Raw genomic sequence first — 11,561 nt, forward strand, 5'->3', positions numbered from 1 at the left:
TTTATGGCAGTTTTCAGCAATAGATCGAGTGATTCAAGAGGGAGGTTTATATGTATAATACACTAGCTTTGCCCGCTACTGCGTTCGCGCAGCGCACGCTTCGGAAGCCCATAAATATGAATAATTTTCCCCGTTTTTGCAACATATTTCACTGTTGCTTCGCTTCTATTAGTCGTAGCGTAATGTTATGTAGCTTAAAGCTTCCTCGACAAAAGGATTACGCGACACAAAAAAAAAATCAATTCGAACGAGTAGTCCTGAGATTAGCGCTTTAAAACAAATAAACAAGCTCTCAGCTTTATAATATGTATAATATAATACATGCGTGTTATAGTATGGAACAAGCCGAGAAATTTAAAGATTTATAATGCATCCGTGCGAAGGGAAGACGGTTCGCTGTAATAAAAGTGAAATAATAAATGCATGTTTGGGTAGGCGAAGTTGGACGTGTCGCTAGTTTCCTTATAAATCACGCTATCGTATCAGGTCGGTTATTTTCCATAGTAGACGCTGGTAGCCGTCACTTACTTACGGCGGGCGTCACAAGATAAATAAAACTGTTGGCAATAGCAACGCGTGCCTCATGCACGCTCGCCGGCCGGCCGGCCGGTGAAGTTGTGTAGCAACAGGCCAACAACACACAAACGCCCAAGCCCATGTCAGGGTTGTCAACAGTCTCTCGATATCTCTAAAAAGGTTAGCTGTATTTTGGGAAATCACTTAGAATGACATATTATATACTAGCTGTCCCGGAAAACCTTGTTTTGCAATATAAATTAAAATCATTAAAAAACAAAGATAAAAAAATTACAAAAAAGTATATATATATATAGGTGGGTTACCTTTATCGTTGAAAAATAGATGTTGCCATGATGATGATGAAAAATGATGTTGATTGTTGATACACATCCTACAGATAGTAAGATGTGTTTCGTTTTAAAGGTTTAAAACGAAACATACAAAGGAAGCTGCTTGGCGATTGAGATAGGTGAAACTACGCAATCCATTTATTAGAAAGTCGGTATCTACTCTACTGTACCCATGACAAACTCCAAGTGAATTCGCTAGGATGGACCTAACTTGTTCTAATTTTGTCACCCTTCATTATTTTGCCACTACTGTGTAACAGAGTCGGGGCAGCAATCCATATTTACCATTTAAAAAAATATACCATATATACGAACGTATCTGTTTAAGGCAAGGCATATCAATTACAGATAATATCATAGTAAATGAAGGTATTTACCTCTTTCGACGTTCTCTCGTGATCACGGCTAGTGCGAACTATTCGAAGCCTCTAGTGAGGTTTACCTTACCTACCTTAGTTATCTAGTTAGAGGTCTACCTTATTTATAATAAAAATATTCGATACCTGTTCTGTGATATTAAAAATGTATACTAAACTCAATAGTTTAAAAATAACTATTGCAAAATCTATCAGTTGGTTGGTAGCTTGCCCACCTTTCTTTTTAGAAATATTTATGTTATTTTAGTATTCCTTTTTTATATGACAATTTTGGTTGTCTTGTAGTCCCTCTTGGGTAATATAAACACGCAATATTTTTCCTTTTTTTTTAATAATTGTTTAGCGCCCCATCCAGTCACAGTTGGCAACCCTAGCCCTTATTCAGTCAGTCTCACTCAAACTCATCCCACCGCACCGAGTTTGCCCGCAAACCAAACCAGTCGCGTGGGCTCACATCAGTTCAGTCGATTACTGTTCATAGCCAGTACTGCCGTGTTGACACGCAGTTCGATTCAGCACTTGCTTCCTTACCTCCACATATTAACTGGTAAGACAAAATACACTATGTACTAAATATGCTATATTTTTCATTCATGTATTCTTTGTTTTGCGGTGAGTCTAAATATTCTATGTACTATTTAGCACATAGAGTGATACTAAATATCACTCTTCAATTTATAGCACATTTATGCTATAAATTTACATTCATGTATTAGTTAGTTTTGTTACTACCTACTCTTCCTCTCATATATTTTTCTTTTACCTAAAGGTTGTCTGGCAGAAATTACTTAGAAATAAGACCGCTTATTGTACAAGCCCATTTAAGTATATTATATTAATATTTTTCTGTATAAATGGTACAATAAAGTGGACAAATAAATAAAATAAAGTATTACTTATTAATAGTTATATTTATTTATAAATAGTGGCCCTTAATGAAATGTAAATTGCTTGTGATTACATATAGTATTATTAATGTGGTTACTTTTGCTATTCTTATACCTAGTACCAGATAAGATATACATTGTCACCTGTTCTGCTATGTCTGTCATCTTGATACAATCTATTTATATACCAAATTTTACCCCTCCTATCGATCCCCCGTCCAATTCAAACGGGGATCGAAATTACCACGGCCTGAGCCGAGGTTCGAACCCCTAGCGGTCCTCAGACTAAAGTCGTATCCGTCAGGCAGGAGTTGGCCTTCAGCCGCTTCATAAGTCCTTCCGCGGGTTTGGAGTGCCATCTGCTCTCGCCCCCTAACGTCCGGTGAAGCTGTAAAGGCCAGCTGCGGCCAACAGCATTAGAGTAGTCCGAAAAAAAAACAAATTTGATTATAATCTGTTCAGCCGTTAAGTCATAAAATAAAAGTCATGGATAGATAGGCACATTTTCACATTTAAAATATTAGTACGGATTAACGATCCGCCCCGCGATCTTTAGTATAACTACATTCATCTTTATTTATAATGACATACAGACGGGCTGTTAAACCTTCCAATAAGAATATTTATTAATTTGTTCTTGTGTTTTTTCTAAGTAATCATTACAAAGTAAAACTGAAATGTTTTCTGTTTGTATTAATTTACGTGTGGGTAGACGAGTTATATTTTGTTAATGATGCTATTTTACAGAATCGCATATTTCAGCCAATGTTTAAATAAATGTAGAAGAGTAATTTTCGAAACCTGTAGAGACCTAAGAAAATTAAATTTTGTATTATATTCAATATATTTTTATATTTAATATTTTTTAAATAACACACGGAAAGGAACTTTTTAATTTTTTAATCAAATGATCAAATTTTGAAGGTAACGTAAGTATGACGTGAATAATTTTTTCAATATTTTTTTTGTTTATTTCGTTCACCATGTTAGTACTTAGGTCATTATTGTTTTTGCGTTTTTAATGGTATTTAACTATAGGTACTATAGCTACGTAGGTACTTTATATTCTGTGTATTGGGTATATGCTGGAAGGATGTTGTATTGTAACGCATTTCAACGAATCAACAATGGACAATAACATGCACTGTATGTACATAGATACATGTAGTACATAGGTACTCAATAACAAAGAGTCTATAGCGATCTGAAACATGTAGTTTTGTTTCGAATCAGGTTCATAAACTATAATGATTGCAAATATATAATCGAAATTAATTTAGCCAAAGCAATATACTTGCTCTTTATCGGAGTCCGTTAACAATCGCTTCGGTAATAAATATGGTGGTTTTACCGTTATCGTTACTCGGTACTTTATAAAATTGAATAAGGTATCAATTCAAACCAAAAAAAATTTATATCAATATAAAGTACATAAATATCAATTCGAAAAAAGTAAAGTACCTAAATATAGAAAAAGGGGCTAAATTAAAAAATTAAATTTCGAATGCACACCTCGATATTCGAATATCGAAATGAGTTCTTATCCGTTGATTTATAAAATGGAGTAAGGGGTAAATTCAATCTAAAAGAAATATTCAATATACACTTAGGTGTCATTTCAAAAATAGAATACTAAATAAAAATTTGAAATTTCGAGTGCAGTTCTTGAAATTCGAATATCCAAATGTGTTCTTATCCGCTACTTTATAAAATGGACTAAAGTGTGAATTTGAACTAAAAAAATATGAATATAGTAATATCACATCTCGAAAATCTAATATAAATTAAAAATTGAAATTTCGAATATGAAAAATTAATATTTCGAGAGTAAAAATTGAAATTTTGAATGCACAACTAAAAATTTGAATATCGAAATGAGTTTTTGTACAAGCTAAAAATACATGCCAGTTCTATTGTTCTTAAAACTATAAAATATCACTTCAAAAATGAGCAAATTGCTTTGCAGCGCTATCTGAAGGATCGGCTAAGAACCTTGAATGGCTCATATCGTAATTATTAATGAAAATAGATAGATAAGAATTTGTACATTATATATAAAATAAGTAAAAACAATACATATATAAAAAAGAGTTTAGTTTGCATGTAAGAACTACCAAACCTATTCTTTAAGTATTTCTTCTCTGTAAATAATAATAATAATTACATATTATTAAAAAAAATACAGAAAATGCCGGCTGCCGTATATCACTATTTCCCCATCAAGGCTTTGGGCGAGCCTATCCGTCTGCTGCTATCTTACGGCGGCCAAGAGTTCCAGGATGATCGTATTCCATATGATAATTGGCCGGAGTACAAACCAAGTGAGTAGGAATATTAGTAAACTTCATAATCAATTTAATTAGTAAATAATATATTATTAGCAGTTATCGACCGTCGAGAATGGAAAATTATAAAAGTAAGTATATCGCTATGAAAAAGAAAATGCATGACATTTTTAATGCAACCATGAAATAATAAATAAAACATTTGTCCAATATTAATAAAAACAATTAAACTAGGCCTTATCACTAATGGCTATAAAAAATAGATAACAATATTCTCAGATCTACCGAGTATACATATAAATTTCATCAAAATCGGTTAAGCCGTTTCGAAGTACGACAACTAGCAGTGTGACACGAGAATGTTATATCTTACTGATATTATAAACGCAGAAGTTTGTGAGTGTAGATGGATGTTTGTTACTCTTTCACGCAAAAACTACTGAATGGATTTTAATGAAATTTTATAACAATATAGCAATATATCACAATAACACATAGGCTATAAATTTCAGGCGGGTATAGCTAGTATTTAATATTATGCTCGAACGTGATTCGTAGTGAGATCCATTTATATTTTTTTTATAAATTGAACCTAAAAATGCAAAAAGGGTTGTAAGGGGTTGAAAGCGGAGATGAAAGGTTGTATGAAAATATTGTCATATTCTAAGTTGACCGATAAAACATTTTTTGGGTTAGAATCTAACTAAATATATTTTATTTATTTGGTCAAGTTCTCTATTCCAGTTCCAGAATAGTTCTTATTCTCTATTCTATATGCACGAAATCGTAGGCGCAGCTAGTATAGAATAATAATCTTCAATTCTCACAGCGCCTACTAGTCCTCAGTTAAGCGGATCTTGCGTTACTAGTGTCTATACAACTGATAGAAAAGTATAAACAACATTTGGCAAATATATACCTACATAAACATAGAAAACACAAACCAACTCAAACACTTATGAATACAAATATTTGCATCGTGCGAGGAATCGAACCCGCGATCATCAGAAGTCAGGCTGTCATTTGTCAACCCAGTTGTCAGGTTATTTACCATATTGTAAAAATAGACCATCTAATACACTTTGTGTTAGGCAATTTAAAAGGAACGGCCTTGATATCAGGCGTAATGACTTTTTACAAGCATTTCTACTGGATTGCGTCATAATAAGCAATACACCTGAAATATTCCTATAAACCTAATTATTATAAATGTATGTAGTATTATCTTATCTGTGGCAATACTAAGTTTGTTATACTTTGACGCCTAAACAGCTGGATCGATTATGATGAATTGTCGATGTAAAGTATAACGAGACCCTGGAGACGGCAATAGGTTACTCTTTTTCGCGAAATTTTAATAGGGCGTGGTGCGAAGGATGAGGTAATGTTGTCTGTCTGTCTCGCTTTCACGCCAAAACTAGTGAACTGACATAAATGAAATTTGGTACATAGGAAGTCTAGACCCTGAGGAAGGACATTGGCTACTTTTTGAAGTGAAAAAAGGGTTGTAAGGGATTGAAAGAGAAGATGGAAGATTGTATGGAAGTATCTTCATTTTTAGAAGCCTGAACTTATTTTTTGAGCTTTTGATTAAATATAAGTAAATATGACTTTCAAAGTGTGTCAAAATTTTACCCTTAAGGAGGTTAAATAAAATAGGTGATGAAAATTAGTTTGAAAATTCGCCATTTCTGTAGCTTCAACGATGACCCTTTTTTCTTTAACTTTTTTGGGTTAGATTATGAAATAATTTTTGGTCAAGGTGACTATTTCACGCGGACAAAGTCGTGGGTACAGCTAGTTAAGTATAATACGGACGCTACTATGTTTACATAGCATGTAACAATAACTGCTTCTGATAATGCGACCCCAATGCAGTACAGTAGAATAATCTTTTTATCGAGATGCATACAGACTATTACAGACGTCATAATTATTATAAGTGCATTATTATGAATGCATGCGTTTTTTATTATCTGTATAAACTACACAGATAATGTATGTGATATAAAAAATGTATTATAAAGTTTCAACATAAAGAATGCTCTTATATTCTTATAGTACTTACTGTACTTAAGGTTATTGCAAGAATCCATGTTATTGATAAACTCTTACGGGCGTTAGGATCTCAGGGTTCTTGTTGTTTTTTTAATGTATGATAATGGATTGGTGCATCCGCCTGCGCTAACGGTATACGCTGGCAAGGTACCATTGGAGGATGATAAGATGAGCATGAGGTCAGGTCAGTTAGCCTATAGTGACAAAATCATCAGTGATTTATCATGATGGTTTCCAGGGAGAACAACGTGGAAGTCAATTTGATACCATACATTGTTAGCAATGGGGTCAACAATCCACGTTACTAAAAAATCCCTTTCTCCTTGTTATTGTGAGTTATGTAAAAGACCCTTATATAAAGCTATTTATTTTTAAAACAAAATCGAACTGTCCAACGATGACGGTAAACATATTCGATGGTAAACAGTTAGATAGATAGATAAGATGTTTATTTAAATTATTACAAATTACACATAATTACACTCATATAAACATGGAATATACATAGATCGACATTAATATTAACAAAATCGAACTGTTGAACGATGATGGTAAACATATCCTATGGTAAACTTTTAGATAAATAGATAAGACGTTTATTTAAATTCTTACAAATTACACACAATTACACTTATATGAATATGGAATATACATAGGTAGACATTAATATTAACAAAATCGAACTGTCCAACGATGATGGTAAACATATTCGATGGTAAACATTTAGATAGATAGATAAGACGTTTATTTAAATTCTTACAAATTACACACAATTACACTAATATGAATATGGACTAGACATAGATCGACATAATATTAACAAGTTTACGCTTTACATGTGATCAGCGGTAATACAAAAAGGACTAAGTTACTTGTCGGAAATTGTTTAAAGAATAAAGCACTGATTTTCAGTTCAACACACTTGAGGCTACGTGAAAATAAATAATAAACAAAAAAGAGCATTGAAAATGGCGGCTGCCTGAGCCGTATGTTACGTGGGCAGTACGTATTTATAATACGAATATAATAGAAATCTTAATTCAAATCGTAAATTTAATAAAGTAAATGGAATGAACCGTGACTTATGGACGTCTGAAACAGCAGGGATATCAAGTACTCATTGACGACCCATGAAAAACCCTATACATGAGCCTATACTTCATCCATTAATTTATTTATTTACTACAATAGAATTTCATTTCTCTTATCAATAGTCTCTAAACTGGGTCAGATCTGTATCTTGTGGGCTGGGAAATACGGCGAGTAACGTCGCGACTAAACTCTATATTCTGTTTACATGTTATGAATCATATTATCTAATCTGTCATAGCAACACAAATACAAATTCTGGTTTGTTACCATGCCAGATAACAGATAAGGGCCGGATAAACTATTAGGCCTAAAGTTGCCTAAGGGCCCGATTTGATAATGGGCTCCACGCGCGCACACAAATAAAATTCAAAATGTTTCATAGACAGAAAATTTAGATTTACTAAATGCTTCAGACTTACAGAGCAGTGAAATTACAGTATAAGAGGCATGCCATCTTAGTCATCTTAGTCATCTGCTGCTGTATATGCTTAATACCATCTTAGTGCTCTGGCAAAGCAGCTGTACATGTTTAAAGACGACGGTTACTGTTTACCATCAAATGTACCATCAAGGGTAGTCTGTTTGTTTTCCATATTGTCTGACTGTCATAAACATTTCGAGTAACAAAAGTAATATGGATAGGTTGCGTACATTTTATGATAAAACTTATAAATATTTTTTTATCCCTACATCAAATTGAAAAGACAAATGATTCTAAAACCCTATTAAAAATATTGTAGATTCTGTCGACGACCTCAGACGACTTCTTTTTAATAATTATTTTAAAACAGGGTTCTGAGAATTGCATAACCTCAATCCGGCCCTGTTTATAAATGATAACAGTAAAGAGGTTGTTACACTATATCTTATTTTTATGATTATATCTATATTTTCTTCCTTGGTATAAATATATAGTATACAACATGTTTTTCTCACTAAAATAACAGTGCAAAAAATGGACAAACACGCAGAATAAGCGCTGTGCCATGATGATTGAATTAACAAGTAACTTAGGAAATGAAAAAAGTATTATTCCTTAGACTCTATTGTTGTTCAATGCATATTGTAATTCAATGCCATTGAAATAGAGTTCAGAAATAGATGGCCATGAACAGATTGTCGTTGTCAAGGTCAATATAATTGGATCTCTATTATGTCACGACGACGGTCTGAGTTTTGGTAGCTTTCCGTTTGTTATATTTTCGACTCTATGTGTATGACTTTAATATCTATAACATCTATAGCAACAGGAATCATTTTGAGAACTTTATTACCATATATTCAGGATATTGTCAATCACTATTATCTATTTGAAGTAGAGGTAGAACAACAAGGTAGAGTTTTAAAAAGTTAAACTTTCGTGTTTATTACACACATTATTTATATTGTTACACACACGCCACATAGCACATAACCACGGTTAAGTTAATAAGCACATGAACATGGCTAGTGCAACCTAGTCGAAATGTCGGGAGATGTAAATACCTTTATTTACCATAAAAAAAAATCAATATTTCTATCAGTTGTCTAGTATAACCATAACACAGGCTCTGCTTACCGTGATGACTCAATGTTTATTTATTTATTTATTTATTTATTTATTTTGTACACATTACATCGATGGTTGTAGACAAGACAATTAACAGCAATCCCTGCACTAAGCTCAATTGTCCATGGATATTATTATTATAATTAGCAGGTTACTAATTTATGGTCGTCAGACATTACTCATCTTCCATTTAGATCTTAGTCCACCAAATGGCAAGATGACCACTACACACGGCATAAGATGGATGATGTGCAGGCCACGCTTGTCGCTTACCATCAGCTGGTCTGGTAGATGGCTTTAAAGCTATAACGCGGAATAGAACTGCGTCACTGATATATATTGTAATTTACTAACATAGTTTTTAATTTGTATACAAACATAATATAGATGGATATCCGAAATAAATGAATAAATAAATTTATTAAAAAAATGTCGTTACCACTTTACAGAGACCCCATTTGGCCAGATGCCAGTTCTGGAGCTGAATGGTAAGGTATACACCCAGAGTGTGGCGATTGCAAGATATCTGGGCCGTAAGTACGGGCTGACCGGTGCTGATATTGAAGAAGACTTCCTCATCGACCAGTACGTGGACTTCCTCAACGATATCCGTTCAAGTGAGTCCAGATTTAAAAGCTTTGCTTGGTTTGTGTGTCTGACTTTGACTGCATTAAATTAGAAAGGAATAAATATAGGCAATTTGTTCACTGGTGAGGATATGGAGTAATTTGTTTTAGGGTACAATGGGACTGGCATATAAATAAAATAAAAGTCCCTAAATAAGAAAAAAATATATAGATAAATTTTCCATAGTAGTTAATATGCTGTACTTGATTCAAAGTGATGTATATATATATAGGTGGAAAAATCAATCAGTAGACCGCTATGTATGTCAGAACCTAATGTTGTAATAGAATTGGGAGATTGTGGAAGAAGATTTTTATCTCTTTTGGAGAGAGAGACATCCTAAACGGATAAAAATCATCGCTCCTAAGAATATCCACCAATTCTTGTCACTAATGGGTCTAGATAACGAACATAATATATGTATCTATGTAAGTAGCAGTACAAATCTAAACACCTAATAAAAGCCCAAACTTCCCAATAAAATAAAAAAACAAATGTCTATCAATAGTCACAAATTTTCGCGTTTATAATATTAGTAAGATATAATTAAAATGGCCACGATTATATCATGATGACATGATAACATGATGATTACAGAGTCAGCTACAGTACACTACGAAACAGACGCTGCACTCAAGGCAAAGAAACACGAGGAGAACGCGAAAACCCTGTACCCCTTCCTGCTGCAGAAACTGGATGAGATTATAAAGCAAAACAACGGCTACCTTGTAGGCGGAAAGGTGTGTATCACTTTAATATTGTTATTATTGTGTTTGACTTCGGCGGGAGAGTATTGGTTAAAAAGATTCTACGAATTACATACATACATGTGACGTGATAAAGATGTGTCCTAAACTACTAGACCAGCGAGGTCCTCAATCGGTGGTCTGTTGTAATTACATTATCAGCGATCTAATCATCGATTGTAAAATATACAAAACAATGAATAAACTACATAACATATAGTATTTAATATTATACTAGTATATGTACTTAATATATATTTTTTATGGATGATAATGGTGCTCCCGCCTGCGCTAATGGTTTACGCTGGCAGGGCACATGTGGAGGATGATAAGATGAGTCCACATGGGCTAACACTAATCTGACCAGTGACAGTCAGTGACAGGTCAGGTCAGTGTTAGCCCATGTGGACAAATTCCCCAAGAATCTATCACGATGTTTTCCAGGGGGAACCGCGTGGAGGTCTACCTGACATGGTACATTTTTAACAATGGGGTCATCATTCCACATTACTAACAATCCCCTTCCCCCCTTGTACTTAATATTAAAATTAAAAGTCATATTCATAAATACAATATTTCATCTATTTTGTTTCCAGTTGACATGGGGAGATTTCGTGTTCACGGGATTGTACGATTACCTCAAGGTGATGATGCAGGCTCCGGACCTGGACACAAAGTACCCCAGATTCAAGAAGTTGTACGATACAGTACAGTCCTTGCCAAAGGTGAAGGAGTACGTTGCGGCTGCGCCACCAACTGAATGTTGAAGGTGTTTAACTAGAGGAGGTTTATATCAAGAGTTGCTGTAGGAATTGTACGATGACTTGGCCCTATGTTTTTTTGCAGTAACCTATTTCTTAAGAATCTTGCGTGCTTGTAACACAACTGTGCTACTAGTATAGTATCCGACACGAAATTAGGTTCTAATAGAGATTTGGTTAAAACTGATAGTTTTGTATTAGTTCCCTTTTACTACTAGCAATGTGATTTTCGTTTAATTAATTAGAGAAACCGAGGCTTAACTGTAGCGCCGAAACTAATTGACGTAACGTTCAGTCACTAGTTACTTCC

The 11,561-nt window shown here is 33.8% G+C and overlaps 1 protein-coding gene across 1 annotated transcript; it reads left to right on the forward strand.

Annotated features, from left to right (window-relative positions):
• Positions 1–4,321: 4,321 nt before the first annotated feature.
• On the forward strand, positions 4,322–11,325 carry LOC131843974 (glutathione S-transferase 2-like). The gene is made up of 4 exons (XM_059192761.1): positions 4,322–4,454; positions 9,567–9,734; positions 10,342–10,484; positions 11,087–11,325. Exons 1-4 carry the CDS (start codon positions 4,322–4,324, stop codon positions 11,255–11,257), a joined length of 615 nt encoding a protein of 204 aa, XP_059048744.1. The 3' UTR covers positions 11,258–11,325.
• Positions 11,326–11,561: the final 236 nt, after the last annotated feature.

This window comes from Achroia grisella, unplaced genomic scaffold (genome assembly GCF_030625045.1).
Source record: "Achroia grisella isolate CSIRO2021 unplaced genomic scaffold, CSIRO_AGI_Agris_v1 utg359, whole genome shotgun sequence".
Taxonomy (NCBI): domain Eukaryota; kingdom Metazoa; phylum Arthropoda; class Insecta; order Lepidoptera; family Pyralidae; genus Achroia; species Achroia grisella.